Source organism: Homarus americanus, unplaced genomic scaffold (assembly GCF_018991925.1).
Source record: "Homarus americanus isolate GMGI-L3 unplaced genomic scaffold, GMGI_Hamer_2.0 scaffold38238, whole genome shotgun sequence".
Taxonomy (NCBI): domain Eukaryota; kingdom Metazoa; phylum Arthropoda; class Malacostraca; order Decapoda; family Nephropidae; genus Homarus; species Homarus americanus.
In genome coordinates, this window is record NW_024734360.1 from 29,779 (window position 1) to 50,296 (window position 20,518).

General features: G+C 40.5%; 1 protein-coding gene across 4 annotated transcripts in view; it reads right to left on the reverse strand.

Annotated features, from left to right (window-relative positions):
* Positions 1 to 3,892: 3,892 nt before the first annotated feature.
* The window catches only part of LOC121870209, a 135,499-nt gene continuing 118,873 nt past the window's right edge, over positions 3,893 to 20,518 (reverse strand). For all 4 annotated transcript variants that reach the window (XM_042371982.1, XM_042371981.1, XM_042371980.1 and 1 more), the window contains 6 exons: positions 15,030 to 15,318; positions 12,795 to 13,172; positions 12,359 to 12,555; positions 8,922 to 9,093; positions 5,795 to 5,888; positions 3,893 to 4,740 (listed from right to left, as the gene is read on the reverse strand). In XM_042371982.1, the coding sequence (XP_042227916.1) occupies positions 5,808 to 5,888; positions 8,922 to 9,093; positions 12,359 to 12,555; positions 12,795 to 13,172; positions 15,030 to 15,318 (1,117 nt within the window). In that variant the 3' untranslated portion in view covers positions 3,893 to 4,740; positions 5,795 to 5,807. The remainder of the gene's footprint in view (positions 4,741 to 5,794; positions 5,889 to 8,921; positions 9,094 to 12,358; positions 12,556 to 12,794; positions 13,173 to 15,029; positions 15,319 to 20,518) is intronic.

The window sequence follows — 20,518 nt, forward strand, 5'->3', positions numbered from 1 at the left end:
CAATTTCCATTTAAAATTTTGGGTTTTAGGCCCAAAATGCTAAATTTTCTTGTTGCTATCTATCACCATTGTACTGAAATGAGACACTGGAAATTCGTATTTGCAGTTTTATTTAGTAATGATTGACAATAGGTATCGAGGTTTTTTTGCTTCCCTCCTTGTAGTAATGATCAAAAGCAAGAACACAAGCCACACACGGAACCTCTGTATTACAACGACTAACTATACTGTTGCAAACGCGATATACAAAGGCGGCCACACAATGCAAACACTATGTACAGACACGTACATGTACACACACACACACACACACATACATATGCTCACATACTATACTCTTCACCTCTTGAACTTGGTGAGAGAGGCCAGGTCCTGCTTGCTCCTGTTCCTAGACATCACAAGTCTGCTCACCAATTGGGACTTGATCATCCCATCCCCTTTCTCGTGACTGTAGACAAGGGCACCTCTCCACAATCTGAGTATGTGAAGGTCAGTCTGGCACCTCCATAGGCCTGTGCACAAACTGCTTGACTTGAGCTGTGGTGAGGGAACAGGTGAGGGGAGGTTCAGTGACCCCAGAGGTTCAGTCCATCAGCTCTGACAGCTTGGTGGCATCTGGGTTTATGTTAGGGGTTCTCCTGGGCCTGACAGAGTTGTCACCAATCTGTGTCTCTTCATCTCCCTCCCCCCTCAACTCCAGTATCCTGTCCACTGCCTCTCTCCTTTCATCCTCCATCTCACTTACAGTATGGCCTGCAACATACCAGGCTGACCTCCTCACAGTAGGCATCACTGTGTCCAGCACCTTCTTCTTCTGACTTCTCAGCAGCTCCAGCTGATACAAAATGTGCCTGGGCCCCTCCACCCAGCTGTGGTTGACTTTGATGTATTACCAGTTAGGCAAGTACACCCCCTACTATGAATTCCACTATTAGCTTGAGATTCTTCTTGTGCTTCCCCTTCAGTCCATGCTTGGACATCCACAGTCTGCACATTCTCAGTGCAGTTGTCAGCCACCTGCTATGACAGACTGGTCCAATTTCCAGCAGGGTCAAGTTGTGGGGCTGCTCTTCAGTCCTGACGGCCTGGGCAATCCTGTAGCCATAGGACTGTAGAGACATCCCTCACAACCCCTTCACTCAGCTAGATCAGAGGAGGCCCCACTCAGATCTGTAGCAGTGTCCAGCATCTCGCCAATCTTGCCACTCCACCTGTTGTTGCCGAGTGCGGGGCCATCCAAGCTAATGATGAAGTGTCTCAGGACCAACTCCCCAGTATGGAGGTCACATACTAGCCAGACTAGCCTCCTGCCCAGCTTGACCTCCACATTCTGCCTTATTCCTCCCTCCCACAGTGCTTACATTAGTGGAGTCCCCTCCTATTGCCAAGAGGGACTGGTCAGCTCCTCTCTCCCTCAGCCAGTCCAACAAATTGTCTGCAATCACACCTGCATGCGTTCTCTCCTCTGTTGCCTCCTGAGGAACAAAATGCCACAGGTATCTCCCTCCTGGCTCACTGCATACAGAGTAATTCTCCTCCTTGATCATGCCAGAGAACAGTCTGTTACTGCTCTCTGCCTCCATCATTACATTAGTGTCATCACATCTGCCATCAAACGAGATGCAGCTGATCCCAGTCTCCCTTACCTCCCTCTCAAACTCCTGGTCCAGTTCAGTCACCACCTTCGACTGTGCCCTCCTCAACTTGTTTTGATCTATCACCAGGTGAGTGTCATCCACTGTGATGATGCCAGCATCAATCCAGGCAGCTGTAGCAATCTCTGCTGCCTCTCTCAGGCCAGTGTGGTGCCTAATGCCAGAGCAACGTTCCTGGTGTTCTCTGTGTTGTATTTCATGTTCTTATGAGCAAACGAGTGACTGTGTATTGTGTAAACTTGCACAATATGTGCACATACAATTATGCAAGATTAGAGCGATCTCTATTGCTTGACAAACATATAAATGCTGCAGAAATTATCTATTAACCTAAACACATACTACAGCGCATCAATGCAAAAACTTCAAAGCCAAATAGATGTAGCTAAATGATATCCAATTGAAATTAAAGGCATTTCTGAGCTTCTTACACACAAATCTACAGAATTATCACCTGCCGTGGGGTGTACTACTGCCCTCTCGCTCTGTGCTGGCTGACGCTCTCTCTTCCACTGCCCTCCCCCTGGATATAACCCATGTACACCCATCCTCGTTCCTCCTCGATAACTCCCTCCTTTACTTTAAACCCTGCAGGAGCTTCCTGTGCTGTTCCCTCTGCATTACCGTGCTATCTGGATTGATGAATACATTCCGAAATGCCTCGCTCCTTGTTATATTTTTTGGCCTGCCGAATAACTTCCTATTTCTTCTCCTCACTCACTAGTGTGATCCTGGGGGGTCGAGGCTTGTCCTCCTGCTTTTGTCCCAGCCTCCTCACATCCTGAGGGGGGGGGATGAGATATTCAGAACCTCTGTACAAATATTCTCAAACTGCAACTTATCATGTGTTTTCTACTCTCAGGTTCCTCCAACTGGCTCTCAGGGACCCCATAAACTATTACATTGTTCCTGCTCTCGAAACGTTTCTGTTGTTCCTCCTCTCCCCTAACAGTAGGTCTCCTAGTTGCCATCTCTTCGACACACTTCTTCAGAGTCCCTAACTGTTGTAGAATTTGTTCGGATCCAGCATTACTCTCCGCCACCTTCCGTTGTTTATTGGTTTCTATAGTTTCCGAGTGTAGTATAAAAGTAGATGGAAAGTGGTTCTAAGGTTCCACAGCTTGACAGGTCAAGAAGTGTGTTAAGAATGAAGCTGAAATCCATGACTGTTTATAAGTTGTCCTTTAGTAGTTTGGAGTTGAATTAGAGACTATAGGCTTGATATTATTACTTGGTTGAGAGGAACTGTAAACAATTTTGAAACTGCAATTAAGGAACATTTTCCATTAGTGAAATTTTGTTTGTATTCAAGATGTTAAAAGATTATTTTAAAAATTAAGGGGTTGATGTAGCCAGAAGTAACAATAACACTGTCAATGGTGACATTCTCACCACAGTAATCTGTCTACAGTAATACAAAACACTTTTCCAAACTGATAATTCTCTAGGCAACTCTCACTCTGATAAAACCAATCTATTTTGCACCTTATTCTCCTCTAACTCCATCTTAGACAATTGTGACTCTACCCCTCCTACTGAACTTATGCACTTTCCTATAATCTCCCATCATAGGGTCGCTGGTGTGTTATCCAATCTGGATGTGAGTAAGGTGCATGGACCAGACAGAATACCCCCTCGTGTTCTGAGGGAATGTGCTGAAGTTCTGGCCCCTGTGCTTGCTCTCCACTTTAGTACTTGCCTCAAAACCCAAACTTTTCCTTCTTCTTGGCAGCATGCCTTGGTTCAGCCCATCCCAAAGAAGGGTGGCCATTCTAATCCCTCTAACTATTTTCCCATTGCCCTAACTTCATCCCTCTAAGATTTTTGAAACTACAGAATTTTAAAATCTCATTTTCTCCGTCACCTTGAATGCCTTTCTCTTTTGTCAAATCACCAGTATTGCTTTTGCCGGACAAGACCTACGAGTGATCTGCTCTCCTATTGCACCCATCTTTGGTCATCCTCTCTTAGGGATTATGGGGAAACTTTTGTCGTGGCCCTCAACATCTCCAAAGCATTTGACAGGGTATGGCACAAGTCTTTGCCTTCTAAACTTCCCCATATATAAATAAAATTATTAATTCCCTAATGCCCACTCCACCCAGAGGTGCTCAAGACGAGGGAAGAAAGCCAATTATGTGAGGGAACAAATGTGGCTCGTTTTTCTCTATAATTCTTCTGAGTTCTTCCAGTGAAAGCAATTGATGTGGTTGAAGATGATAAAACAGACACAAACATATAATCATAAGCTTTTATTTGTGCAACATGATACACCTGGGCTAAAGGCTGCTGCCTGATAATCCTGCCTGCAGACTCGCCATAGGGTACAATAGTATTAACCTTACACTTACGTTATTCCTAAAATAACATACAAAGGATTATTAATCAACAATAAAAATATGCAGCTGATAAAGCATAAATCATACACTTTTATAAGTTTTAAGTACTAAATAAAAACATATTGCATAATCTACATATGTACATGAAGACTAAAAAGGCCCCTTTCTCCTGTCACATAAATTACTCTGCCTGCGGACAACATCCACAACTAGAAAGCACACATATGCCATTTTCTGCATACATTAATTACAGTATAATAGGAAGCACTGTAACTGTAAACTGTTTACAGTATATCCTTCATAGAAGTGAAGAACTGGATGAGGGAGGGATCTGTTCATGTGTCAAAAAAGATTACTGTATTGAGGATATTGATTATCATGTGAACGTTCTCCACTACCCTGCTAACCGTGATTATTATATAATATTTAAGCAGTTTACTTAAAGAATTATAATCAATACTATATCACACTATAATCACAAGAATGGCCACAGCAGCCAGACAAAACTCTACAAACAATTTATATGTATACAAAAAATTTAATTCCTGGCAGCAATTATATAAAATGACACTACGACCAAATCAACAGACAAGGGAAACAGCTAACTGCGGCCTTTCTGATATGGTTAATATGGGAATCAAGAAGCTATGTAGAGCTGCAAGATAGTAACCCTTATGGCTGCCAAGGATGAGCTGGCCTGCTGTTGGCATATGGCATAACTTGCTCTCACAAGCACCAAATGCTTCCTGGAAAAAAAAATATTGCCATAGACAAATATATAGACAAACAGTACTTATGTGCATTTATAAATACTTGTAATTTGAAATACCCTGAATACTGTTAACATTTTTTGGTAATGAATTACAGTATTTCCAAATACATACCAGTAGTTAAAATGTCTGTATAGATACCACTTACAGTTTTAATGTACTAACTATAATATCAAAATAAATTATGTTTTAAATGCATGTTTCTCCAAAAACATGAAAGACAAATACAGTCAATTAACTAACAAAAATATGATTAACATAATAAAGACAAGTAATATCTCTGTTAGCCGGAATCCCTCAAAGCTGGAACTCTTCGATAGCCGGAATTGAAATTTTCTTGGAAAATCATTCGCAAAGCCGGAATTTCTGGAAAATTCCAGCTTTGGGAACAATTTTCCAAGGGGCACATTTTCTTGAAAATTCTCAGAAAATTTTCCCAGCACCCAGAAATTCTGGGAATGTGAATTTTAATTCTGGGTTTGAGAGATGAAAATCAGGCGCATTTTCCGGAAATTCCAAGAAAATTTTTCCGGCACCCAGAAAATTCCGGGGAAGGGGATATTTTCCAGGGTCAAGAGATAATATAATGCGCAATTTCTGGAACTTTCAAGAATACTTTAACCTTACCCGGAAAATTCCTTGGAAGAGGGATTTTTTTTTTCCCGCTTTGAGAGATAAAATAATGCATCATTCTGTAACTTCCGAGAACATTTTTCATTTCCCAGAAAATTCCGGGATGAGGGATTTTTTTTTTCCCGGCTTTGAGAGATTTGTCTCGTTACTCGGAAATCTCTCATTCCCGGAAGTGCTCTGCACCGATTGTTCCGGTTAACGGAGATATCAATTTCAAGATGATCGCTCGGGAACCTAGAGACACGTCACTTATTAAAAGGTGATCACAAACAAATAAAGGCTACATCTGTGGGAAGATTCATACCAAAGTCTAATTCCTTTTTATATTTTGTCAAGTTCTTGATTCTAACTGAGACCAAGTTTAGGGAAAAGAGTTTAGTCCTGCTAACTTTCTTACCAGGAATGCGGGCTCAGGTGTCTGTGGTCTGCTGAATGCGATTTTCCCATTGGGCAATCAAGGCACTGCGTCGCCTCACCCCCTTATCCATTACCTGCCAAAAGTATAAATAATTAGAAATTTTATAATATTCTATTCCTTACACATATTCCTGAAGGTCTTGAAATAAATTACAAGAAGTTTATACAAACAAATCAGTTAAAATAATGAGTTAATTTTGAGCCTTTACTTATCCTGAGGCTTTAGTTAATGAAAATGCTAGAGAATGGCTTAAGTACCTTCTAATTTGTTACTGAACTTCAACTACGCAACAGACAAGTATCACATTTAGTTCTAGTAACTATTATCAGTGGCTTCATAAATTCCAAGTAGGGATGACCATTGGCTACACCACCTAAAAAGCATTACAGTATAATTTCCGTACTGCACTATACTTAAAAAAAAATACTTTGAGATACACAAAAGTTTCATACTGGTAATTTTCTGCACACTAAACATAATGTGCTTTTTATTCATCAAATATATACTGACCTAATATGCACAATACCAGTACAGAATGTATGCTAATGTTCCTACGATAAATATTCAAGACAATCACTACAAAAAAGGGTAAATACACATTATCTTAACCAATAAGTATAATTAGGGTGGCATAATCATCATTAATACTAAGGTAAAGCCCCTTATAATGTTACCTTAAACCCAAACGATTCTCTCCAATGATGACTGCTTGACAGAGAAAGAGAAAAGGTAATCAAGAACAACCCTTGCAATCATCAACTTTCATTGCAATACCTACAGTAGGATTAACTTAATGTTAATTTTAAATTTAATGCGAATCCCAATCTAACAACATGATCTAATCTTTCAAAACTGACATATTTACTTGTCAGATTGAATAAAAATATGTATTCATCCCCAGCATATCTATGTGCTGTACAGTAGTACATGTATTTGGCGATTATTCTGCGAGTGTCCCCATTTTGACATTCACATGAAAAGGGGTAAACCATTTGACAAAAATTGTCTTTACTTTATCCTCTTCGCCACAGGTTGGTCGTGTCTCTATTACACACTGTTAGCTAGTACTGGGTACGCATCTATACCTGTGTCAGTGTTAGTCAAATCTTGTCTTGAATGAGTTCATATTCAGTGCCATATAAAAAACTGGCAGATTGTTTCAAGATTCACAACCCTTATGCCAAAAAAGTTTATCCTGATATCATATAATGTTCCTTATTACTTTACACACCAGCCTGTAATTGTTCAGGCAGTGAGGATCTCCCTTTTTGAATAGAAGACTCGCATATGCTGTTGTCCATTCATTAGAGATCTTTTGTTCATCTATGCTTCTGCAGAGTAGGGTTTAAGGGGCTATGCACACCTCTCTTAACACTCTGGGGTAAAAACTTAAGACCTTTGAGTTTAGCTTTGAAACTTTCGTTCCAAAAATGTCCAAAGGAGGGCTTGCACTATGGCACCTCAGTTACCCAGAGAGATTAGAACACCTGCAGCTGCCTAGCTTATACTACAGATGGGCAAGGAGTTACCTAATTGAAGTTTATAAACATTTCAGAGGGCACTACTCAGTCGAGTGTCCATACCTGGAGCTGGCAGACACCCGCCCCACTAGAGGTCACAGTTCAAGGTTGAAGAAGCCACAAGTCCAGAAAACTGTGAAGGCAATTTTTTTGGAGTGAGAATTGTGAACTCTTGGAACATTCTGCCAGAGTGTTGTGACGGCACCGAGTGTGAGCTCTTTCAAGACCAGACTTGACCGACACTGGAGCAGGTTCAGACATATTCAAGAACTAGTACACGTCCAGAACTTGCCAACAATGCGTAACAGACCGCCCAAGCGGTTAATGAGCTGATCAATGACGAAGAGGAAAAAAGTAAAATAAAGTACTACACTCCTCTCAGAACCTGATGTGCATTAGCACTGTGTCAAACTGCTTTTCCTGTACTGAGGAAAAATTCATTAACACCTTTGCCTTTAATTTCAATTTTGTGTAATGGTAGCAAGCCTTAAGGTTTGACTTGGCCTTGATTACAATTCACCTTTGAAATGCCTTTACTGCCTTACTACATTCTGAGTTGGCTTGGTTTCTAACCTAGCATACATTCATCTGTCCTGCACACCATTGGTAAGGACCCATTTCTTTAAACCTGAGATTACTTCATAATTTTTTCAATTGCCACATGGTCTCCTAGTTGTCCTGTTACTATTTTACCTATGATTCTCCGGGTAGCATCCACATTTTTACTTCACAACAAGTCAATCCAGTCCTTACTCTTTATTTTCTCTCTCATCCTGTTGCAATATACGAGCCTTAGCCTGAGCTCATCATATACTAAGTTAAATCTGAAGGACCATAGTACATTACTTCCAGTGCCAACAGAGGCAAAATGTTTTCTTTTTACATTCCAGCATTCAGTACCATCAATTTCATATTTGAGACATCCTATGGACAGTACACCTGGTTAGAATCCATAATGCTTTCTAAATGATAAATGAGTAATGTAAACAGTGTGAGAGTACCATCAGGTGATCAATTTTGCAAGGTCAACTGATGAGATTTGAAGGGAATTTGGTATCAGAAAATTCTTTGGAAAATTGGTTATTTCCAAAAATTTATTTTCAGATTCCTGATACTCAGAGTGTAGAAGACAATAAGCTGTGACACAGGCAAGATCCTAGAGCCCATACATCCCTAGTCCTAGCCAAGAATGCATAACAGATAACTGACCGACCACCCAACTAGATAGTGAGCTGACCAGGGTTGAAGAGGATAAGTAAATGAGAGCTGAATTTGGGGGTAGTAGTCAAATTGGGGGATTACACCTCTTGATTTAAATGTAATGTAGGATATGTAGTATTACGTATATTTGAAATGAACTTCCCTTTCATGTTGCCAAAACTTATGATAATGGTACCCACTCAAAAGGTGACAATACTGTACTATATGTATTTGTCAACCATTCAATTTGAGAACACTGCTAAACACATATCCTCACAGCTTTACAATATTCTACTACACTGAAATGATACTGACAACACATATACCATAGTGTGTATTACAATTCACCTCGATACACTACAACAATATTAGCTCCTACCACTTACCTGTGATTTGTCTGGTTCATCATCAAGGAGGTTAGGGTTGGAGAGGGCAGTGCGGAGGCCATTCACCTCTTGGAAACTGTAGTCATTTTCTTCCTCCACCTGCTCATCTTCCTCAATACCTATATCCATCAGATTTGGTTGTGATTGAGCCAACTGGCAGGCACGTAATTGTCTGGAGAAGGAAATTATGATGAGTGATGGCTGAACCTCCTTGAGCCAATGGTTACAAATACATCATATTAATTAGTAGATAAATTACAACCCCTAAAAATTAAATAACGTAGGGCCAATGTTCTAAATATCATTCCAATCGGAGCACAATAGTATACTATAATTCATATCCCAAAAAAGAAGGGTAAGAAAAACAGGACTATACTGTGATGGAAAGAACATGTTGAGGGTCTGATGAATGAGACTGATGATTCTTGATAATGAAACTGTAGGGTAAAGAGAGGGACACCCACATATATTCCCAGATACAGTATTTAAAATATCTCATTTCTATCAATCTATCTCTATTCAAACTAACATTCATTTCTCCTTTCTGTATACCTGTAGAGTACAGTACTGTACTGTATATATTTATTGTTTTACTTCTGTATACATACAATTTCAACATTCACTGCAAGCTCTTCTCACTCCTCCACTAAACAGTCTCATCAGTGGACAGCAAATGACTTTTCATTTTCTACCCTTTATTCACCTCTCATATTAATCCATCTAATAAAATACTGAACAACCGTACTTTCATTGGATCACTTTCTCCTCCAAGTAAACTCTACCATATGAATAAAGCTTTTTATGAAAACTCTGGACAATATTGTAATCACAAATTTTCCATTTATCCCTTACCTTTTCAGTACTTCTCAACTGTGATGCTTTTATACATGGTGGGTCAATTAAATTATTGCTCATTAAGTGATTAAATGAACAACTGTTAAATTTTAAAATAAGGAATAATTTAATTTACATAAAATTTCCTAAAATTAATTGCTTAATTTCAATTAATATTTATTTAACTTTCTCCTTTGATAAATAGACAAGTAAGGTTAATGGGCACAAGCATACAGGCCCATGGAGGCAAATTTTTCTACAGATTTGAGCAAAACATGAATGCAATACTATGTTCAAGAAGGCTGACCGTCACTCCATGAACAATTATAGGCCAATGAGCCTGACTAGCATAGTGTGTAAAGTACTTGAGAGCATTATAAGAGATGCCACAATGGAACATTTACTATGAAACAACCTTGAAAAGGACTGCCAACAAGGTTTTATGGGACGCTCCTGCTTAACACACTTACTTAAGGTACTGGATGTTTGGACCCAAATTCTGGAACAGGGTGGCAATATCAACAACATATACCTAGATTTTGCCAAGGCTTTCGACAGCATACACCATGAAAGGCTGAGAATTAAACTGTAAGGGTACGGGATTCAGGGAAGTGTCCTAGTGTGGATCGGAGATTTTCAGCATGATTGCAAGCAGTGTGTGGTGATTAATGGTATGAAATTGTGACAAGCAGGGTATCACAGGGCAGCATATTGGGCCCATTGTTGTTTGTTTGTTTCATAAATGACATACTGGAAGCTATATACTTCTCCATACAAATGTTTACGGGCGATGCCAAGTTATTCAGGGAAATCTGAGAACCAAACAGACTGTGAAGAGCTGCAGAAAGATCTCTGTGAGCTTCAAGAGTGATCGAAGAAATGGCTGTAAAGATTCAATGTCACAAAGTGTAAAAGGATGCACCTGGGTCATACCAAGGGTAAGGAGGCGTAACATATGTCCCAACGGGACGAAGAAACTGCATTAATAGAAACCGAATGCGAAAAGGACCTGGATGTGTACTGTATGTTGACAATGAACTAAAGTTCTCAGGCCACTGTGAGAAGGTGTATCAAGCAATTAACTAATATGTCTTATAAGAAGGTCATTCAGATATTTAGACAGTCTGTCCCTTGCAGTGATCTTCAAGAGTGAGGTGCTTCCCTGCCTGGAGTACTGTCACCCCGTCTGGTCCCCGATATATGCTAGGTACTGTCAGCTGATTGAAAATGTTCAAAGGAGGACCACCAGACTGGTGCCTGCACTTCACACCTCAGTTATCCAGAGAGATTAGAGTGTCTGCATTTGCCTAGCTTATACTATAGATGGGCAAGGGGTAACCTAATTGAGGTGTATAAACATTTCAGAGGGCACTACTCAGTCAAGTGTCCATACCTGGAGCTGGCAGATGCCCACCCCACAACGGGTCACAGCTCAAGGTTGAAAAAGCCACAAGTCCAGAAAACTGTGAGAGCAAACTTTTCGGAGTGAGAATTGTGAACTTTTGGATCAACCTGCCAGAGTGTGTTGTGATGGCACAGAGAGTGAGCACTTTCAAAACCAGACTTGACCAACACTGAAGCAGGTTCAGATACATTCAGGAGCCAGTCCAAGCCCTGTACTTGCCAACAGTGCATATCAGAGATGTCATTGATTGCCCAAGCAGCTAATGAGCCGGTCAGTGGCGGAGAGGATAAAAGTAAAAGTTAACCAGAAAGTTAATTGATTAACTTAAATACGGTATTCCTCATTTGCTTTAGCGATAAACCTTTTTTAACACCCTTTCTCGTTTAACGTTGGGTCAACATTCGGTTTAGCGATATCTCACCTCACTGGGAAGGGGGAAAACTGAGGATTTTGTGTTCCAATTGCGTACATCTATTATCAATTGTTTACGCCGCGTACCACCTACCCACCCACTCCAAGTATGAAGTGTTTACCGCCTATCATTTCATCATTGTCTTCCGTGCCTTGCTGTTATCACTGTGCATCGCTGTTATTGTTGAAACTTTTACGGGTTACTGAATACCCTGTCCTGTACAGTCTTCGCATACTGTATTGTGTAAAATGAGTGAACTTTGAAATAAGTCAGATAAATGTGCTGCTGTTTCACCTCTCTCATCAGGCAAGGCCAACTGTAGTTTATTGTTATTATTATTATTATAGCAAATTATCATTAAATACAGTGCAGGGGAATAAAGGTGAAAAAATTCCCCAAACACCAATTCTCCATGTTAAACCTCATGTAGTGATAATTTTATTTACCGGCAATAGTTAATCTGACCAATATCATGAGCATGTTGAGGCTATTTTGAAACCATGTGGACTTGATATTAGGAGATATTCTGTGGTCAATAGTAATTACTTTTTACTCTAGAAAAAAGACAGTACAATAAGTACTGCATTAAAGAAAAAGTATTGAAATTTCCTAATGAAAGTGGGGATGCAGACCCCCCCTAATACCTGTACACAATAAAATACATTCACATTACAGAATCAAGTCATCATGAACATGCAGAAACAAGATTGTCTCACCCAAATTGCTTTATATCAACATGTGTACTTTTGTCAAAATTAAGTTACATTATTGTTATATCATATTTACCTGAGTTCCTCTTCTCGCATCTGCATCTCCTTCAGCTCAGACTGTATCTTCTCTTCAGCTGTACAATAAGAACGACGATATTGCTGCTGTACATTATTTTGCTGTTTTTGAGTCTGTAATGTTTGCTCCTGACTGACACTGGTGTCCACTTGCTGTGGTTTCATTCTGGACAGAGTTTCTCGCTGTACAACTGCTGCCTAAAAGATTTAAAAACAACGTTAGACATGATAATATGGTAAATTAAGTTTGGCTGATTAATAGTGAGTCTCAGTCCCACAAATTTAAATTATATAACACAATGTAATTCACACTGAAAAATATATAGTAAATATACAGTACATACAGTATTCATTAAGTAACTAAAATTTCAATTGTAAATAAACCAACAAAGCTTCCAGAGCAGATAGTTTGACAAAAAACACAATGTATAAATCACCTTAGGTTCCACCCTCATAGGCCTGGTGGAGATACCCCGGGAGGTGGTGTGTGTAAGAGTAGGTGGAGGGGATGCAAACGCTGAGCCTGTCATCTTGCCCCGAGAAGCTATAAACTTCTGCATGAGGCCCTTGGGAGCCCTTGGGTTAGTCAAGGATGTAGGACTAGCCAGGTTGTTTGTGGATAGACTCCTGGAGAGGCCTCGAGATAAGGCTGGGGAAGGTGTAAAGTTGGGCACTGGGGAGGATGGACTGAGGGGTGAAGGACTACGCTTCGGAGTGGATGATGGTGTACTGAAGTTACTTGGTCGGGAGGGAGTAGGTCTTGTCCGTGGGCTCTCATTTTGGTTCAGATCGGTAAAATCTGACATGCGGGTCACCTTCAGGAGAGGAGGGAGGCACTGGGTAAGGTATGATACTCTTAAAATTAATGACATCTCTCAAGAACATCACCTCAGGTAAACAGGATGGAGAGCAATCAACAAGATATACAACTGTTTAATTATTTTCATACAATCAACTTGTTCCATGTACAGTATAAACATACAGGTTTTCCAATCTAATTATATGAACTTCTAGTTTTACTACATTAGTTCCCTAATATCTAATTCTACTACTTATAGTAAATACTAATTCAAAAGGAGGTACTGTACCGTACTGTACTGTACTGTACTGACAACTAAAAGGACCACTTCAAGACAACTGCTACAGCCTCTTGTTGCTAAAGAGACTCCCTGACATTACCGTTATATTGACTCCTGATGTAAGTTTGTCTTTTTTCATAAATTTTTTCCTTTTAGCTTTTACAGGCTTCTCAAAAAGGATATACTTTTCACCAAATCCTCGTGTCAGCTTTAAAAATAAACCAGACAAAATGGCATAACATGAGACAGGGCCACAACCATTTCATACATTATACAGTACAGTATATTGTATGTGCTCTGTGTTTGGTTTTTAGTAATCACTTAAATAATTACAGTACAGTACTCCCTCTTTATCGACGGATTTTTTATCGACGGTTTCGATTATCGACGGATTATTTAGCCGGATTTTTATTTTGGCACCAAACAGCTTCTCCCAGTCCTCTCCTTGAACAGGGCTAGAGGGTACGTGTTTTTCGAATCGTTTTCAGTTAAAAAATTATTACATCACACGTATATTTTACCTAAACTGCGCCTGAATGAATATATTCTCGGAAATAAATAGTAGTTTTGCTGAAACGTGATGTATTTCAATGTAAAATAGGATAAAATACATGACGGAAACAAAAGACTTTACCTAAGCTTCCGATGTTCTTGAGATGTTACTCGTTTTTTTAATAGTTTTCGGTTAAAATTCTGTTATATTACAATGATATTCTATTCATACTGTGCTTGATATAATACATTCACGGAAATGTAATATTTTTGCTGAAATGACGTACGTATTAAAGTGGAAAGTGGGATCAAATCGTGACGAAAACAATGACTTCGCTTTCTTTCGTTCAAAAGATGTTACCGTAATCACTTTTCGAATGGTTTAGTTAAAAAACTGTTGTATTACAATAATATTCCCTCCTAATTGACTTGAATAAATACTTGAATGGAAATATACAATATTTTTGTTGAAACTACCCGCGTTTCAGTGTAAAGTGTTGTAATAATAAATGGTAAACAATTTGCCTTGGGCATCCGGATTTTTGGACTTTTACTGTACTGTACACTGTTTTGTTTACTGTAAGGACCGATGTTCACTTCAATAAATGAAATCGTAAGTTTGCTAGTATTTTTGTCCACTTATTATATTATTATTTATACACTATTATTTAAGGTTATGTGTAAAGGAAACGCATTAATGCTTAAAGGTACATTTATTCAACATATGCTAATAATAGTTAGAAAAATTACGTAACCATCACGGTATCGACGGTTTCTTTATCGACGGCCGTTTACAGAACGTAACCCCCGTCGATAAAGAGGGAGTACTGTACTGTAATATTATTTATGTGCGAACAACTTGAAAAAATACTAAAATCATTTATAAAAATATACTGTAATATATACGGTTTTGATAATACAATTTCTGAAAGTTAACTAGACATATAAATATGTTGAAACATCAAGTGAAACAAGACCATTAAAGATAAATAAACAAAAAGATAAGCAATAAACACGAAATCATCAGCTGACATCAGAAACTGAAAAAAATTACTGTACTATAAATGAATCAAACTTGAGAAAAGGCAGTCTCCACCTTACCTTGGCATCAACTGTCTCCTCAGAAGTTGTCAGGATTTTACCGGCAGCTCTGAGTTCCTTTTCCTTCACGTTCGTCTCGTTGATCTCCAATTGGATCCTGTTGGTGGCAATGCGGTGCTGAACATCCCGGCCATCACTTTTAACCACTGGGGTGGCCCTCGTTGTCTGGCCAGTAGACCGACAAGATGAATTGATGGTAGAGTTTATGAGTCCCTTCTCCTTCCTGTAGGCTTCCTCCCGTTCCCTGGACAATCGAATCTCCCTCTCGATGACAGACTCCTTCTGCATCCTGTTGGTAAATAACATATCGAGGATGTGCTTAGGACATTACCTGCCGCTTACATCTAAGTACTAAATAGTGCTGTAAGTACTTTTAAATTAAGATACATTTGTACCCCGCTTAACACGGTTTCACTTAACGCGATTTCTCATATACGCGGTGCCTCGCCAGAACCGAACTTTCACTTAACGCGGTTCATCTACTCATATACGCGGGCACGATGCGCACAAGGTCGCCCAGTCATCAAAACATTACCGAGTTCTTCACCCGCCACCCACCACAGCCGGCCCAAGTCAGTGATAATTATAGTGAGGATATGGACTTATATGGACTTTGAGGGGTTTGACAAAGAGGCCCTGCAAGCCTCTGTGGTGGATAGTGATACAATTGATACAAGTGATACAGGTGAGGGCCAATAATCTGCCCTCTGCCTCGGAACCAACCCCCATCCCCGTGTGCCCAGCCATCTTTTCTACTAATGTAAGTGTTAAAAAACCTAATATTATTGATATTTCTCTTAATTATTAATTGTGTGTGCATACCATCATAAAGTTAAGATAATATTTTTACTACAACATAGTTGTGTGTCATCAAAAAGTGGAGTTTGGGGGTCGGGCCAGTCTCTATTGCAATTAATCCCATATGTTCTGTTGTTCACTTAACGCGGTTTTCACTTAACGCGGTACCCTGTGGGTTCAATTGACCGCGTTAAGCGGGGTACAACTGTACATTTGTAAGCTTCATGGCATTACAGGTACTATGCTATAAACATGCATCACTTTCAGAGTTAATAGCTTACATAAAAAATTCTTAACAGTACACATGTATAGTGGTGGAGAAAAAGAACTCAGGAGGGAGGGAGAGTAAAGGCAGCGGCACACTGGGCAATTTCCTCCAAACATGTTTGGCAAACACTGTCCCGCCAGCACAACAAAAACAACAACAAAGCGTCTAGACGAGGTTCACCATGGAACCCGTTACAACAGTTGAGGCCTTGCAGGATTATGCTATAGTTCTTCAATTGCTGAAGCAAGTGAGGCGTCTGCAAAAGCTGAAGAAAAGGCAATGAGTGCGTCATGAAGTTTCTTTGAAAGTGGTGGCGGCTATCTGGTCAAAGAAGACCCTGAATAATGATTTAAGTAATACTAAAGAAGTTTTCAAGTGACAAATAAATAGAAAATGTCACCATTTATGTGTTATATTTTAATTATAATTGTTTCATGATTTACTTCAATTTTGGTATTATATTGCATTTTCACACCACACATTCCTACCACTAATCTATTATCATATTCGAATAAGACGTCTAATTATAAGATAATTTTCATCTATTACATTACCGGCGCAAATGTATAATAACAGAGATAGCGTATCCAAAATTGTCTCTATTTTCTTCCATTAATCTTCCGCCATTATCGCCTACCTCACCTCCCACACTGCATGTCTCCTTCATAAATCATCACGCGCATGCGTTCCCATACATGTCACGTGGCCAGTCAAAAGCGTTTTTTTTTTTTTTTTGCAACCAATTAAAATGATTTTTTGTTTAATTCGCGGTATTTTTGACCCAATCAAAACTCGATTTCTATTCTGGGTCTCTCATATTTTCAAATTCATACGGTATTCATTTCCGACCATGGAAGTCTGTGATGGGTGTCACCTAAATTATATGGAGCTGATTACGAGTTTTTGGGGAAAAAAAGAAGAAACTGTAGCATTTTTTCGATCGCATGGTGTTCTTTCGACCTCAGTAAAGTGTACTAAGAACAAGACTGTAAATATCGCAAAAACCAACATATGTGGCATTGTCCTAACTCGTCCCTTATCCCAAAGAAAAAGAAGAGATGGCAATAAGGTAAGAAATAGGCGATTCCATTATATGATGAGAGTCAGTTATGTTAGGTTTGGTTTTGGTTTTTCTAGTGTTTTTTTTGGTGTATTTTTTATTCGCTTAGCCATTATTTTATTTTTTTGGAAAACGTCAAACGAAAAAAAAAAAACGGCCAATTTCCGCCGGAAATGAAGGTCATATTCGGTCTAAATACACACAAATACACGATAAAGTTTTTTTTTACTTTCTAACAGTGTGGTGCGCTTATGCAAATTTACCTCAAATTTTACTCAAAATTATATAAAGCTCATTTGAGCACTAATGTGGCCAGGAAATATCCCCGCCAAACGTCCATTTCTCGCAATAGCAGAAATCCTGCTGCTTGCTGGGCCGTCAGGCCAACTGCCAGCAAAACGGGCAACATGTTTGGAGGAAAGTGCCCATAATTACCAGGGTAAAATAAAAATAAAAATTCCATTTGTGGTGTGGAATGGAAATCACAGACTTTTAATCACCACCTCGCTCTATGCAATGATGCCAAGTCTCCACCTACCCTCAGATCCGTATAGAGTTCAACCAACTGGGCGCCATGTTGTTACTCAGCGGGTAGAAAGTTATCGTGCTGTCTCCCACATAGTTTACAAACATGCTTATCCAAATGTAAACATGTATGACAATTTTAAACTTCATGAAGTTCATAATCCTCTACAGTACGAGCGCAAACTTCTTCCTCAGCTCAGCTGAGTAACAACATGGCGCCCACATGTCACCGAGTTGACTGAAATCTAGGCTCTGCCTTCACCTACTTTCCCATACATCACCTCCTTCCCTGATGAATTATTTTTTTTTCACAACTGTACATGAATCATTTTACAGCTTATAAACAAAATGAAAGGATCAAAACAACCTGGCTTTGGAGGACATAAACAGACAGCAAAGGCCCAGCATGATTCCTAGTCCTTGCTAATTTTCCCCCAGAACAACGCCATTCGCTTCCCTTACACAGTCAGGCGTACGTCACTTTATTTACCATCACATAATACTTTACAGGTACTACAGATTTGATGTGTTATCAGTCTCGTTGATATTTTAAACCACATGATCAGTTTACCATCACCACAACAGCCTGTTACAAGATGTTGAGATAATAAACAGAACCGAGGCTACTGGAGCGCATGCACAAAATAAATAAATACAATAACGCCATTGAAATTAACTAAAACCAGAAGAGGTCAGCAACTAAAAAATAGAGAGAAGTAGTAGCCAGAAAGTAATTAATTTTCATAATATAGTAGGTACACTTTAATCTATCATATTGGTTCACACTCAAACACACACTTACCCGACAGTGTGTTTATCCTCGTTATACAAGACCTGGCAACCAATCCATACAAGGCCCAGGTATGATCTTTAACATGGCTTCATCATTCTCAGGGGTGGGGTGTCCATACAGTGATACCACGGAACCTCTATACTGATACCAGGAAGCTTCAATATTATGATACCAGGGAATTTCTACAGAGGTACCTACCTGGAAGACTCAGTGCCACAATACCAGGAAGTTTCAGTACAATGATACCAGGGAACTTCAATACCACGATACCCATGTTTCAATATCCACACTTACGTTCCTAGTCTTGGTCACTATTCGTTCACTTATTAATTCGCTTCTTTTCCTAGCCTCCTGTTGTTGTATATATTCAGGCACAACTAACATCAAATCTGCACTTGGAATCCCATGGTACTTTTCCTTCAAGATCTTTTTCATTTGACATCGTATAATTATATATTTTTGGGCAACTGTTTCAATATTTTGGAATTTATGTTTTACCACAGTGTCACTTAACCATGATGGAGGGGGGGGGGGGGGGTGGAGTAAAGTATGTACTCTGGGCTATAGTTGTGGTGATAATGAGTACTGTGTGGTATGTGGAAACTAGAACCTACGTTGAGGGGGGAGGTATACAGTATATGGCTTCTCTTCCTTATATAGTCCTGTTATTGCATTATACCAATGACGGTGTCTGGGTAGAGGAAGGGGTTGGTGGGAAGGGAGGGCCTGTAAGCCCTCTCCCTAGTCCCTCCTCACCTGATTATCCCTTTCACCTCCTCCTCCTCCTCCACTAGACTACCCTGCTCCTCACCATTAGCTACCCCCCCTCCTCCTCCTACACTAAACTACCTCTAGACCCCTCCTTCTCCACTATTAACTACCCCTCCTCCTACACTAGACTACCTCCTCCTCTTACTAGACACCCCTCCTCCTACACTGAACTACTTCCTCCTCCTACACTAGACTACCTCCTCCTCTTACACTAGCTACCCCTCCTCCTACTACCTCCTCCTCCTCACCACTACCTCCTCCTCCCTACACTAACTACCTCCCTCCTACTAGCTACCCCTCCTCCTCCTACTACACTTAGACCTACCCCTCCTCCTACACTAGACTACCTCCTCCTCCCACCTAGACTACCCCCTCCCTACCTAGACTACCCCTCCTCCTACAAACTAGCCCCTCCTCCTACACTAGACTACCTCCTCCTCTTACACTAGACTACCTCCTCCTACACCAGACTACCTCCTCCTCTACACTGACTACCTCCCTCCTCCCCACTAGTAGACTACTCCTCCTCCTCCTACACTAGACTCCTCCTCCTCCACACTAGACTACACCCTCCTCCTCCTACACTAGACTACACCTCCTCCTCTAGACTACCTCCTCCTCTTACACTAGACTACCTCCTCCTCTTACACTAGACTACCTCCTCCCCCTACACTAGACTACACCCCTCCTCCTCCTACACTAGACTACCTCCTCCTCCCACACCAGACTACCTCCTCCTACACTAGACTACACCTCCTCTTACACTAGACTACCTCCTCCTCCCACACACTAGACTACCTCCTCCCTACACCAGACTACACCCTCCCTCCCACACTAGACTTACCTCCCTCCTCCTCCTACACTAGGCTCCTCCTCCTCCTCCCTACACCAGACTACCTCCTCCTCTACACTAGACTACCCCCTCCCCTCCCTACAGTACCCTCCTCACACTACCCCCTCCTCTTACACTAGACACCCCCTCCTCGTACACTAGACTACCTCCTGGCTACACAGACTACTCCTCCTCCCACACTAGACTACCTCCTCCTCCTACACTAGACTACCCCCTCCTCCTACACTCCTCACCTACACTCCTCCTTACACTAGACTACCCCTCCTCCTACACTAGACTACCTCCTCCTCACACTGAACTACCTCCTCCTCCTACACTAGCTACTACCTCCTCTACACTGAACTACCTCCTCCTCCCCCACACTACTCACACCTACCTCACTACCTCCCACACCTACCCTCTCCTCCACACTAGACTACCC